Source organism: Lipophrys pholis, assembly GCF_963383615.2.
Source record: "Lipophrys pholis genome assembly, chromosome: 3".
NCBI lineage: Eukaryota > Metazoa > Chordata > Actinopteri > Blenniiformes > Blenniidae > Lipophrys > Lipophrys pholis.
In genome coordinates this window covers 7,071,260-7,086,256 of record NC_137627.1, presented here as the reverse complement: position 1 = coordinate 7,086,256, position 14,997 = coordinate 7,071,260, and the positions used below count along the sequence as shown (strand labels likewise).

The 14,997-nt window shown below is 44.0% G+C and overlaps 1 protein-coding gene across 1 annotated transcript; it reads left to right on the top strand.

Annotated features, from left to right (window-relative positions):
- The first annotated feature begins 615 nt into the window (after window positions 1-615).
- LOC308107231 (zinc finger FYVE domain-containing protein 1) lies at window positions 616-10,149 on the top strand. The gene is made up of 12 exons (XM_080459452.1): window positions 616-824; window positions 3,349-3,630; window positions 4,198-4,420; window positions 4,508-4,725; window positions 4,901-5,007; window positions 5,578-5,686; window positions 5,763-5,860; window positions 5,968-6,085; window positions 7,447-7,617; window positions 7,697-7,889; window positions 8,060-8,158; window positions 9,297-10,149. The coding sequence occupies exons 1-12, from the start codon at window positions 708-710 to the stop codon at window positions 9,527-9,529; spliced, it is 1,968 nt and encodes a 655-aa protein (XP_080315578.1). The 5' UTR covers window positions 616-707; the 3' UTR covers window positions 9,530-10,149.
- Window positions 10,150-14,997: the final 4,848 nt, after the last annotated feature.

The following is a 14,997-nucleotide window of genomic DNA, read 5'->3' as shown; positions in this document are numbered from 1 at the left end:
CATCTGTCATGCCAGAAGGAAGGGACGATGGGAATAAGAAAATGGTTAAATAATATGGGGGAGATAGTTAAATGGAGCCCAGCCAGAATTGTGAGAGCAGAGATGCTGGAATTTCTCTCTCCAGTCATGATCGCAGCAGTGGCGCCGCTCTGAAGCCATTCAGTGACATGTGATATTTATAGATCTGCGCTAACAAATATTTAATGAACATTAGCAAGCAGCTCTAACATGGCAGCAGTAGTCCAATAAAACACCCTCTGCCAGTTAAACTGAAACTTTGATTCGGTCTTTATTGACGCGATCATGAAGAAGTTGAATTACATGCTGAATAATCAGCATTATTTTTAGTGGAATATACTTGTGAAATTAAATTGCATAAATAAACTGTAAGAAATAATAAATATCGGAGGGGTGTGCGCATGTGGGCCATCTCGCTTAATTAATCGCTTTAATATTCCTGGACGTTACAAGTTTTCTAAATGTGTGAATGAGGGTGCTGTACTAAACTTTGGCCACACGATGGTGCTAAAGCACCGACCATCACCAACATACGGTGCGTCTTACGTCACTGCGCACGCACCCCCCCCCCCCCCCCCCCCCCTCTCGCCTTGGCCCCTCCCACAGCGGTCCACGCGCTGTTGTTGTGATTGACGGAGTCACGATGAACTTTCGTTTTTAACAAAATGTTTTGAGTGATCCAAAAAACGATGTCCGACATCCTAATGAAGGAAATGGAGAGCATATCGATCAGTCCAGTGAAATCGGAAGAGGGTTCCGACCGCGCGCGGAGCTTCCTGTTGGTGGACGATCAAGAAAACCTGCAGGTAAAGTCAGTTAGCATCGTGCTAACGGGGATGCTAACAGCTGCTAGGATAGGAAACGGAAGACAACACGGAGGCCCTAAAGTGTGTTTTTGGGACAGCGCTGGCTCCGTGAAGGCCTTAAAACTGTGTTTGTTGTCATGATGACCACGCAGGATTTTAGTGAGCTCATCACGGGGATTGAGGCGAGGAGTTTCTTCCTCTCAATGTGACAAGATTGGTGAAGACGAAACCGCTCGTTTGTCCCCTAAACAACATGTCCACCGTGACACATCGGGGGAAACTAAAAGCAAAGTTTTAATTAGTGGAGGCAAAACGGTAATTGTGTGTTTGTGTGGAAAAGTCCCCGGTGACTCACGCAGCGCAGCTGACCTCTGGGAGGAACATTGTTGTTGTGTCGTGGCTTCATTTGTACAAAGTACAAGCGATAATGATCGGCTCTATTCTAACTCTGCGAACGACTATTTTAATCCTCTTTATGCGTCAAAGAAGGACTCGGCATTCACTTTTGATATATAGCCGAGAGCTTAAATGCGCAGCTCTTATTAAAACGGCACAATGTGTATTATACTGCCGTAAGTTGTGCTTCTTTCTCATGGAATTGGTTTATTGTGATTAAATGGCAGTAAATCCATGGGCTCAGCTTTCGAAACAGGTCATCTGAAAAGATCATTACAATTTATGTGACAGGCCAGTCATGGGAGGTTTTAATTTTGTCTAAATGTTTCATCCATCTTCTATATCACTTCATCCTGTCCAGGATCGCAGGGCACTGGAGCCAATCCCAGCCTACTGTGGGCGAGGGCAGGATACCTCCTGGACAGGTCACCAGTCCATCACTGGGCAAACACAGAGACAACCACACACACTCTTATTCACACCGAGGAGCAATTTACGGACAATTAACCTCACAGGCATGTTTTTAGACTGTTGGAGGGAAACCGCAGCACCCGGAGGAAACCCACACGTGGACAGAACATACACAAACTGTACACAGAAAGGCCTGGGCAGTATTCGAACCCACAACCTTCTCGCAGTTGGGGGGCGAGCGCTGACCACTGAGCACAGTTTTCTAAATGATTCATTCTTGACTGAATTATTTAGAACGATATCCTGGTTCAGTTCTGGCCTGAGGGTCTTTCTGTTAAGTTTGCATGTTCTGCTCCCGTCCCTCCAGGTTCTTGGGTTTCCTCCCATAATCCAAAACATGCAATTATTGAAATGGTTAATTAGTCATCTTATATTGCCTAGAAGTGTGTGTGTGTGTGGCTATTTGTCTCACTGTTCTTATGACCTGTCCAGGGTGGCACATATTAAAAAAAAATTTAAATACAAATATGCCATCGTAATTTATCAATGATTTCATGCCGGCTATCTTTTTTTGTTATGACATTATCAATTGGGGGGGGGTAGTAACATGTTTACTAAATTCCATAATGTATTTCTTTAGATATTTACTCACTGTGGGATGCAATTTGTTGCACTGTTTGTTTAATTATATTTACATTGCTGTACATCATCTCCAATGGTGCACTGAGGTGCCAGGTGAAACATTACTCAGTCTCAATACAGCCGTTCTCCGACTAATAAAGACAACTGTACCATGTCTTCCATCTTTATTGAACACTTTCTGCCACAAAGTATATAGAGGATCAAGCAGAAACTGGCTGCACAGTTTGCTGTTATATATTTTTATTGCCCGCTGATCCCTTTTTATCTAATGTCCCATTCCCCACGCTCAAAACTGTTACAGTTCTGTGGTTTTCAACCTTTTCATTACTGATATTTTATGCCGTTATATTGATTAAATTTGAAAGATTCCAACCTGCAGCATCCACAAATAAGGATACCATCTTCAAGTCTTTGCTTACTCTTGTAATTTTTGTTGAATTACCAAGAAGTTAAACACTTTGTGGGCTGGTACACCGAGAATAACCTAATGCTCAACAACAAAGAGAAAGAGATTATCATTGACCCTCCAAGGTCACGGCCTGACCGCGTTGCTCTCTGTATCAACGTACGTACAGGAGAGAGAGTAGAGACCATTTAACTGTTTCTCTCACTGGACCTGTGCTGGGGGGAAAAAAACAACAACAACATCTCAGCGATCACATAACGGACCCAAAAGAGAGTTAATTTTCTGAGGGAGCTGAAACGAGTCTTTCTCCCCAACAAAATCCTCCGGCCCTTCATGTGCTCTACCCCGCCCCAGACCCAAGGTGTGGGAACCATTGCTGCAGAACACATGTCAGGAATGTCTCCCACGTGCACTGTTCCCCGTTAGAATGCCATGAGAGTTGAAATGATTGTTGCATAGAGGTGTGAACTTGTATGAAAAGCACATTCGTTCTAAGAATTCAACATTTATAAACGTCTCTTATTGATTTGTTGGTGTCGTGGAAAAACTCCCATTATTGAATGACTGCAGGGGAATTAAAGTAAATACATCAACGTTCCACTTTGGAGCACCCGACACGGAACGCAATCTCATCAGCCCCGCCACCCCTTCTCCTTCCTCTCGCTTCAGGTCCGTGATGAGTCCGAGTTTGTGGAGAGACTCGGCTGCGCGGACGCTGCAGGGGTCAAGGTCCTCTCCATCTTCGGCAACACCGGCGACGGCAAGTCGCACACTCTCAATCACATCTTGTTCCAGGGCGAGACCGTGTTCTACACCTCCAAGTCCCCCAGCTCCTGCACGGTGGGGGTGTGGGCCGCTTATAACCCCACCCTCGGCCTGGTCGCCCTGGATACGGAGGGCCTCCTGGGAGCGGCGGCCAATCAGAATCAGAGAATGAGGCTGCTGTTGAAGGTAATTTCAAGTGGCCGCTGGTTGTTTTTTGCTGGAATAAACTAATAAGCTGTGTTCATGCATACGGTGGGAGGGGGGGAAAAAAACCCTCCGCTATTCAATTTCGGCCAATGCTTTGGGAATTTAGTACTTTGATGCAATCCAAAAATAATTACTTTTCAATCCCGGGTAAGTCATTTATAGATCCTGAGAGGCGTTATTAGCAGCTCCAGCAGAGCACACAGGTGCAGGAGGGTTTGCACATTTTGTGGATTTCTGATTTTAAGCACAGGAGGATAACCTGAACACATATTAAGCATTTCCCTGTTGATGCAGCTCGCTAATGAAATAAGGGAAGTCTGTGAAGAAGAGCTGGATGGGTTACTGGGTTATACACTGGGTAAATTTGGCTTATTGCTGCTATTATTTAACACACTAAATGCCTGGACACAGTGAGCTTTGGAATATTTCCTCTTTTGACCGCGTTGATTTTTTTTTTCCATGAAGGCCTTGAAAATAGTTCCTGTACTGGTCCAGTTTCTGCGATCAAATCTTAAAACAACCGTACTGTTTCCTCTCCGTTCCCAGGTGTTGGCAGTGTCGGATATAGTGGTGTACCGCACGCGGGCGGAGCGCCTCCACAACGACATGTTTCAGTTCCTGAGCAGCGCCTCGGGGGCCTACCTGAAGCACTTCACCCCGGAGCTGCGGGCCCTGTCCAGCCGCTGCGGTCTGGACGTGCCGCTCTCTTCTCTCGGTCCCGCCGTCATCGTCTTCCAGGAAACGACCCACACTCAGCTGCTGGGCCAAGGTAGTCGGAACGAAACGCGGCGAAGTGCACAGTCACACTGGTTTTTGGTTCCCTGCTGAGTCCAGACGTCGTCCTTCTCTGCTGCAGACTCCAAGTTGGCCGGCCACGCCGACACGCTCCTCCAGAAGCGCTTTCACGACCTGAATTTGGGGACGGAGGCCTTCAGCTCGGTGCAGTACGTGGGCACTCAGACCATCACGCCTCCCACAGACTACAGCCGGCTCCTGGAGGCCGTCAGGGAGCAAGTGAAGAACACTCACACTCGCTCCCCCCGCCAGCCCGGGATCGTGTTTCAAGCCCTGGAAGTAAGTAGTGGAGCAGAGCTGTAGAGCGATTCAGCAGAAAGACGAAACAAAAGGGAATTTTCATTTGAATTATTCTCATGTGTAGTTTTTTTTTTTTCTTCTTTTCTTTATCCCTTAATGGGTTTTATGTCCACGTTTCCTCCCCCGCTTGACCTTCCTTTTTGTTTCTCTGCAGGCTCTGAGTGAGCGATTCTGTGGGGAACTATCGGACGACAAGATGACACTGTACTCCTTCTTCCCAGATGAGTACTTCACCTGCTCGGCTGTCTGCCTCAGCTGCAAGTAAGTCGACACCGTTGCAGCTGAATTGTGACCTGAAAAGTTTGACCTAGATTAAACGTTACTCCCCAAAGTAAACCCGGTCATTTTCTTGTGGCGCTTGATTTAATTCTACTATACCTGGACAAAAAAACTAAATATGATTTATCCCTGATTCATTTAGTTTATAGCTTTTTCATTTGAAGTCACTGGTTGGTTTTTTTTTATCATGTAAAGGGATTGAAAAATACTTTATATGATGATTATTTTTTATTTCTCATTATTCCTACAAAGTTATGGACATTGGAACAGTGGAAAAGGAAAACAGTATATTTGATTCAACCTTTAGACATGGATGCAGGTTCGACAGGAAGTGAGGCTTCTGGTTCTGCATTCATTTTTATAAAAAAAAAAATTCAATCAGTTTTCTCATCTTTTCTCTGAAAACAACAAATACAAATTTCCACTACATCTAAACTTCAGCATTGGATTTCTTTTTCCAACACAAACCCATTTGAAAATATTGTAACGTGTAATATTTAACTGGACATGAGATTTGTCGCTAACATCTTGCATGATATTGTGAACCTCCAGCATTCGCTGTAAAAACGGGATGAACCACCTCAGAGACAGGGTCCCCCACATGGCCGATGGACTGTGCCAATACGCACATCAGTACAACAATAAAGTCCTCATCTGCAAGGTGAGGCCGTTCAGTTGAGCTGCTGTCGCTTCTCTGATGAACGCTCGGTTTTACTTTCTGTTCTTGTACCTTGCAGAGATGCTATGAAGGAGGCAGAGAAGTGATTGTTGTTCCCAAAACCTCGGCTTCCACTGACAACCAGTGGTTCGGTCTGGCCAAGTACGCCTGGTCAGGGTACGGAAACACACACACACACACCCACCCACACAGGCACGCACACAGAGAACCAATTATCGCTCTAATTGCCCCTCCCGCTGGCCGTCCCCTTCTTGCCCTCTCAGATATGTGCTGGAGTGTGCTAGCTGTGGCGTGATCTACCGCAGCCGACAGTACTGGATGGGAAACCAGGACCCCGAGAGCGGCGTGGTGCGATCTGAAGTCAAGCACGTCTGGGAGGGGGTGAGTCCTCCAGCCGGATTTTACACCTCTTTTCATTCATCCATCCATCCAAGTTGGAGCCGTCGGGGCTGGAGCAGGTCCCAGCTGACTGTGTGGATCGGGTACACAAAGGACAGGCCACCACTCCATCGCATGGCACACACACACACACACACACACAGCAACAGTCAATCCAGAGGGACCGAGCACAGTCCTCTCATGACCTTGACAATGATGAACCTTTTAGTGAATCTACAAATATTTAGCACCGTGTGGAAGAGTCAGGCAGGCCTGGGAAAAACAAATCAAGCTGAAAAGCCACAATGAGCAAAATGATTTAAAAAAAAAAATTTTTTAAACATTTTGTTGGCATCTAATATTTGAAATGAGGAGAATGAAATGTTACCTTTAAGAAACAACTCTGTTTCAGAAACATCCTGTTTTGTTTTTGTACCTTTTATTCCCCCCCCCCCCCCCCCCAAAAAAAAAATCACATTTACATTTTACGTCAGATTGCATGTCATTTCTATAAAACAGCTCCCAGCATAACGAGCACTATGTCCAGCTGATCTTACCTGGAAACATGCAGATACATTCCAACAGAAAAAACACAACCGTTAATACAGTGTCACTGTTGTGTTTTGTATTGAAAGAGCCGCATAAAGCTGCTGTATAAACCGCTGGGTTAACACATAAATATGAATAAATTGACGCTGGTCAAGTGAGTATTATTGCACTTGACTTTTATAGCTGTAATTACCGCTGTAAAAGTCAAGTTGATGAAGTTGATTAATTACAGCACAAGGTTGAGAAATGCTTGCTCTCACCTAGATGCATAAAGGCTGACGTGTTGAGTCACGTCGGATTCTTTACGCTCTCTTCAGTTTTCCACAAGGAAATGCACAGTTTTATAGTGTTGAACAGTTTTTTTCCATTATTCGTAAATCAGAACTGTTGAACGCGCCAGAAAAATTGACCAATTTGAGTTTTGGAAGACTGAGTGAGGGGTTAAAGGTACGTAAAGAAACATCTGAATGCCTCGACTTTCTGGATTGTTTTTTTTGTTGGGGTTTTTTTGTATAAAAGGCCTAATTTGAAATTATCTTTAGATTATATTAAGATGAGTTTTTGGCGGGTAACTTTAAGTTTAGGCCATGTGATGAAGCTCTGTATCAACAACAGTCAAGAAAAGATCAATCTTTCTGTACACAGTCATTCCGACAAGTCTGAACACAAAAGAGTCTGTTTACATTAATAAATAAGCTGTTTTTCTTTACAAAATACCAACAACAGTCCATATTTACAAAACAGACAAAAATGTCTGCAAATTAAGACTGAGCTACGTGTTCCCTCTCTCTCTCTCTCTCTCTCTCTGCTTTCAGTGTGACACCTTCATGGCCAACCACCAGAACGCCGCCCAGCGGGTGCTGGATGGGATGAACTACGTCATCCAGTCAGTGTCTGAGTACAGCACAGGCCCCACCAAAGCAGTCACCGCCTGGCTCACCGACCAGGTGGCCCCTCCGTACTGGAGACCCAACGTGGAAATCACCGTGAGTATGAGGCCGAGACACAGAAAACATTAGCTCCGTCAGCCACCTCACGTGACCCACCCCACCCCACCTCCACCAGAACTGTCACGGGTGTCAGAAGGTGTTCGAGGAGGCGGAGAGGAAGCACCACTGCCGGTCGTGTGGCGAGGGATTCTGTCACCCCTGCTCCAGCCACAGGATGCCGGTGCCAGAGAGAGGGTGGGGCAGCAGTCCGGTCCGGGTGTGCAAGGCCTGCCACCGCCAGGGGGGTCCGCCTGACACCAGCAGCCAGGGTGAGACACAAGAAGACCCCCACTGAAGCCTGTAGACCAACAGCAAATCTGCAAATAGATTCAAATCAGAACTTTTACTTCGTCAGACGTCTTAAAACCAAATTTTGTTGATTAAGATGTCTTTGCTGTGTTAATGTGTGTCTTTGTGCGTCTGTAACTCTCTGCTCCAGTTTCCAAAGTGGAGCCTCGCGGCCTGATAGCTCGCAGGGTGACCGAAGTGGCCCAGTCCACCCTGGACATGGTGACGACAGCCATGGACTACCCTCTCTGTGAGTGCCGCTGAAAGCACATCGCCACACTCGTTTATCATTCCAGTGTCTCGTTGATTCCTGTTTTCAAGCCTCACCTGAAAGAAAATCCCAATCACACACTGTGTCGTGTGTGTGTGGCATAGAAGATGTAAAGATTTATGCAGCGATTGCTTTGGATAGCTGGTCTCAGAGGAATAGACGTCTACTGCAAACATTGACGGGCCTCGATGCCTCCCGTCCATTTGAGCCGCGTTGACGGTTTATTACCTGCCAAGTGATTCACATCAGTCCGTACCGGACCCACGCTGAAGCGAAGCACAGCTCCAATGTTAAATGACGATTATTTTTAAGTCGGTGTTGATAGGGGCCATTCCACATTAGAATCAAGGCAGCTCGACTTCAAATTCCAAACTCGTTAACGCCGTGTGAACTCAGCCTGAGCCAAGTTATAACAACCCACCAGTCAGTGGAGATCTAGATCGAGTTACGTGACACAACAGCAGCAGACAAAGTAGAGCCTGAACATGTACAAAACTATATTACATGACTTTATGGAGTCGGCAGAGGAAAGCAGAGCATCAACAGAAAGGAGGTGTAGGAAGAGCAGCACAGCCAGAAAAATAAAAGACCAACAAGAACAGACACCGGGGAAAACTTGAATCTACTCAACCTTGAAGTGAGAGACGTTAGAGTAAGTGGTTCGGACTTGGCTGCAGGATTCTGTGGAGAAGCGGTTCACTGTTCGTCAGGCCGTTTTAAAAGCATTAGGTTGAAGTTAAACTTTTCCAAAGAATGAGAAAAGAAGCCGAACGGACATCTGTGAAGTTGTTGATAGAGGCGGAGCCTTTTATTTTTTTCTTCTTACTAAAGAGAATTTGACTTTATAATGAAAACAAATGTCTTATAAAACAATAACAAATGGAAACGGATCCAACTAAACTGGAGCTGAGCCAGATTTCTATCAGGCTTAAAGCAGGTTCCACCTTGGTCAGTCCATCACAGCGTGAGCACAGACAGACCACTGCACTCACTCCCGAGAGCAAAGTAGGATCACCACTTTAACCAACCTGCACGTGTTCAGACTGGGAGCCTCCAATCAGAGCAGCTCAACCCAACGAGCCCTAAAACAGCCTCTTGTCCCTTCCTCTCCTCTCAGGTTTAGTGAAGGACGTCGCTCGGCCGGACTACTGGGTGCCCGACCAGGACATCACCCAGTGCCACCAGTGCTCCAAGACCTTCACCCCGGCCATGTCCAAGCACCACTGCAGGGTGTGCGGGCAGGGCGTGTGCGGCCCGTGCTCCACGCACCTCATGCGCGTGCCGTCCCGGGGCTGGGATCACCCGGTCAGAGTGTGCGACAGCTGCCACGCCAGCAATGACGCCCACTGACCAGACGGTCTTTCTCACATCGATCGGACGAAAAACACTGTGAATCCCGGCGACGACGCGCCGACCGACTCAAAGCATCGGGTTTATGTGAAAGGACCCGCTACTCAAGACACTTTAAATAATCACCGTCGCCGCTCCTGCGATCTGGTTTTCTCATCTCATCAACGGACTCCCATCAGCCCCTCAAACAAATCTTAGGTTCACTGCAGCCGGTTTTGTTGTCGATCGGCTGCTCGCCGCAGCAGTGAGTCTGTCCAGCCTGAAGCAGGAGACGTGTAGAAGGGACGCACAGGGGGGGGAATCTTCATATCAAAAATGCAACTGGACGTGTTGCTGCGTTTCTCAGGGGCCGACAGAGAACGCCTGCCGCAGCGTCATCGTGCCTTTGTGGGGAAACTCTTTTGTTTTTTAACCCTAAAGCTCATTAGACTCCTTTCTACGTGCAAACACTAACGAGACTATCTGTGCCTAACTATTGAGCTATAATCATTTTACAGCCGCGGCCCTCTTAAGGTGTACGTTGAAATGAATACGAAGTAAAAACCTGCGTTTTTAAGACATTTAGACATTCCGGGTGTAAGCTGCGTAGGGTTTTGATTTTAATAAAAACTTGTGCACAAGTCTGGATGATTCACTGAAAAGTGCTCATATAACACAAAATATAAACTAATGACAATAAGAGGTGTGTGTGTGCGCGCGCGTGTGTTTTTATTTCTTCTTGAATTAACCACTTCTCTTGACAATCTTTTTTTTAATATGTTGAACGAAGCTCGCCAAATAAAAATGGAGCAAGAGTCACTTGATAGACGTCATTGACCCCGACGGAGCATTATTACACAATCTGAAGCATCTCCTGGATTATCCAGATGTGTTGTTTCAATGCGTTTGTTCAGTGGCATAGCAATCCCCTGCTGCTTTAAAAGACAAATTAATTTAACAAAGTCCAGAGTTTATGTTGTAAAATATGCTTCTGTCTTTGGCCTGAGGGCCAAAATCACCCTGAAAATTGTTAAAAAAAAAAAATGAACTGGACACACATGGACTTTAATTTTTAATAGAAATAACAGCTGGCGTTAATAAATTCACTGGAGATTGCAGAAGTCAGACTGTCGATCATCTATTCCACTTCACACTTTGGGGTCACTAGTTAACCTCACATACAGTGGCTTGCAACAGTATTCATACTACTTGAACTTTAAAAAATACAAATAAAGAACGGAAAAGTATGGCGTGCAAAAGTATTGATCCCAGTGTGAGTCAGTAGTTTGTAGAGCCACTTTTAGCTCGAGTCTTTTAGGGAGTGTGTCTACCACCTTTACACATCTAGAGAATGAAATGAATCAGGAAAGACCCTCGAATCAAACCACAATCCTCAATCGTTCATCGCTGCACCACCAGGCTCCGTTTAATCTGCTTTTATCTTCATTTTTGTATAACGTGAGACACATATATATATAAGTCCATCATGCATCTAAACGTAGGACTTACCAACCAGAAATAATTTAATAAACTCAAATGTGATTTTCGTCAGACATGTTTTACATGTTCAACTTCACATTATTCCGAGTTTAAGAGATCCAAATCAATCTCCTTGAGCGTGTTAACTTACCTAAATTAGTATGTTCAGGAAGCCAGTTGACTTTTCTTACTGTGAAGTTAAAGTGAGAACCGCTTCAGTCAGTGAAGTTCTCGTTGAACGGACCAAACCGGCTCTTTGTCCCGACAGACGCAGCTCGCACGTTTCATTTCCCCGCTGATCACACACTCTGTAATTACTTTAGTTTTTGTTTGTTTATTATTACTAATGTGTCATTACTCATGAAGCTTTTTATTGGCGCGCCCTGTTTGCAAGCCGGCTGCTGTTGGAATGACTGAGTTTTTATATTTTTGTTAAAAATAAAAATCCTTAATATTGGAGTGGGCTTTGCTGCAGCGGTTCCAGAGAAACATCTAATACGTTTTTAGCGCAGATACACAGAGCGCAACCAGGAGTTTGATGCAATAAGATTTAATTTAGTTTCCAAATAGCCTAAGATGCGTACATGCGTCGTCTTTTTGACCTTTGACCTGCTTGTGCATTTTTCCTACGAAACAATAAATCCTTCCCTGAAGTCTAAATCTTATTTCAGCAACAATTTACCTCATTTTTTATAATCCTCCTTTCTCAAAGTCGTTCTCAAGCAAGGATGGATTCTGGTGGAGTACTTATATCCTCTTTTTTTTTTTTTTGGTCATGATTGTGTCTTCACTATGCACTTTTGAAATATTGCTGCCTCCCTTGTAGTTGTGTGTTTATCTCGGTCCGATCGCAAAAAAATTAGAAACAATGCTGCTATTTATAAAGGACAGCAGGTGACAGGCACGGTGCCTCTCTTTTTATTTCATGAATGGAAAATTAAAAACATGACCATATGACAGACTTTCACTCAATGAAGAAGATTTTCTGGTTCAAGTGACCTTGATCTTTTTACACAACGTAAGTCACGTAAGCTCCATAATTAAAATCCTAAAATGTAGGTTTTTATTGGTAGCTTTGATAGTCAAAGTGAAATCCCCCTGAAATCCCTCGTCAGATGTAATTTGTTGCTCAGGTAATGACAACTATGTTGAAAATACAGATTATCTGGCATTCAACTGATTACTTGCAAAGTGTGTAAGACAGCCGTGTCTAAAAAAGGTAAATTTAAAAAAAAAAACACATATATCAGCTGAAAATGATAGAAAATGAACAAAATAGTCAAAATGGCAAAAATAACTAAAATGTTTTTAATAGGTTAAAGTTCATGTATGTTGGGGTCACTCTGGATTCAACACTCTCCTTTAAAAAAAACACACTAAATTTACTGTTAATACAATCAAGTTCAATTTATAGAACTCCAAACAAATCGGGCCATTCATGAAAATAAACTCAGCAAAGATGTTTCTACATTCTGTGATATTTTCACACATAAATTACTGCATTACATCCTGGAGAAACAAATAGCAAACCCATAGAAACACTTTTTCAAGAAGTCCATACAAATTCTGGATCAAAAGCCTTGGACATATCTTCACTGTAATATTCTTGAAAAATACAAAATTTTATAAATTTCAAAAACTGTTGCCTTGTCTCCAAAGCACTTCACGGTCTCGACCCGCCCCCGCCCTCTAACCACATTAAACTTAAACGTGTGAGGGGTCTCAGGCACCTTTACAATTTGTGTACCATTTGTATTTATATATGCTTGTTCATTAATGTGTGGTGTCCCGATCAAATCAATCAATCAATAAAACTAGATTTTAAAAAAGCACGTTTTTTTTTTTTTTTTATGTATAATAAATAACTTTACAAGCTGTGTTATGGTCAATTTAAGTAGTTAAACACGCTTCTGAAGCTCCAGATAAATTCCATCTGATGAAAGTGACCAAAATGTCTCTTTTGATGGTGAAGTTCTTTTTGATCTAGAACAGTAGGTGTGGTATTACCCACAATCCTCTGTATGTTCGGCGTATTTGTGTTACGTTAATGTAAAAAAAAAGAAAGAAAAAAGACAGTGATGATCAACTCTTAACCTAAGATGTCATCTTTAGAGATGTAAAACTGATTCAGCTTCCAATGTGTCACATATTTAATGATGACATGAAAGTTTCACATTTTCTTCTGAGTTTGTCATAAAATTCTTTAAAATATGCAGTCTAAAACCTATTTAAACCAAACAAACAAACAAAAAAACCCCATACCTGACATCCTCCCTCCTCACATCCGCCAGTTGAAGCTTGTAAAAAGTAAATGATCCCTGACGTTCAGCTCACTAATATATCACCGACTAATATCCAGGAGGCAGCGTTCATTTCCTTGAAAAACCAATTGTGCATTACATCGATAGGCAGGCCGCGGACGGGCGGGAGGGTTGGGAAGCAACTGTGAATGGATTCCAGGCACTGCAATACAATATTCCCAGAGAAAATAAGAACAAAAGATGCTTTTAAAAAAAGATTTAAAAAAAAATGCTGCCTTGGTTTGTTTGTTATTTCTCAGCGTAGAACGCAGCATCCTGTCGTTGGCATGCTGCGACGGTGAATGAGTGGGAATCTGTAGCGCTGAGGCTGGATAGAGGAGCTGAACCTGCGCTGCGGGACTTAACCGAGAGTCTCTGCTGTGTCTGTTATTACTCTCTCTGGGAAAATCCATGGTGTGTGGACACACCCGGTCACTCAACCGATGACAAAACCACCGGTCTGAGACTCATTGCCAGGTTCAGGATCAGACTGTGGCCACGGAAACAGGTGGAAACCAACACGTAGTGTGATTATCATGTGCCCATCCTGAGAAAAAGAGTTGTGATTAGCACTCTCAGTCCAGGCTTGAGGGGAACTTTACAGGCTAATCCATCTGTTTCCTGATTTTAAATTGACCGTGAAAGTGATTGTCTGTTTCTGCTTTTGAACTGTTGAACCGCCCAGGACAAACAAACAAATAGATTCACAATCATAATCAAGGCAGGAAGTTAAAGGGCTCAGATTATGCAGCTTTTCACATGGGTCTCATTAAGCCATGTTTACAAATGAGGCCCCTCCAGAGTCGCCCCTCGTATCGCCGCCAACTATGACTTTGTCCTCCCGACTGAGCCGCTGCAGCGTCACATCCTGCGATGTCGCCGCTTCAACGAAGCCTCTGGCGCGCCGGCGAAACGCGTCATGTTGAAACAACTGCAGCCGCGTTGCCCTGAAGACACGTCGGAAGGGGGGAATAAAAAAAGAAGTTTAACGACAGCATGCATGGGATTTCATCTGAATTATCTACACGTTTCAGAGCCACATCAAGAATTGAAGGACATACAGTTGCATTTACCTTTTCAATTTTCTGCTGCGCTTCCGAGGACAGCCTGGCTAGTCCAGAGTCTGTAGAGCTGGCAATGGGGGCACCACCGCTCCACAGACTGGAATGTGCCCAGCTTTTTGGTCCTCGCATCACATGTGTATTGCAGACAGGACACACAGAAATCAGCTCCATAATGCAGCTCCCATACGTCACGTATTTGTGTATGTTGTTGGTGGGAGTGGATGATTCTTCTCTATTGTCAAACAAACAAATGAAAAACGCATCGTGAGCAAAGATCTTGAACTCCTGTCAGTAGTGTACTTTGAAGCGTTGAACATAGCTCTTAGTCATGCCGTAAACTACGACAGTCCTGCGATAAAATCTATAGAGGTTTATAGGACATTTCCAGAGCAGTTAAACTGTACTTCAGCTCCCATGGAGACTGATCTAATCATGTATATTTGATATACAATACTGTCAATATAGTGACAAAAGAAATCATCATAAGACAAAAATCAGAACATCGACATGAATCTTTCTAAAAATCATTCCAACCAAAATGAAGTAAAAAAGAAGATAACTTAAAAAAACAAAAAGAGTAACTTACAAAGCTGTTGAATCTGTCGATGCCGACTCAGAATCTGCAGGGTCATATATTGAATCCAGT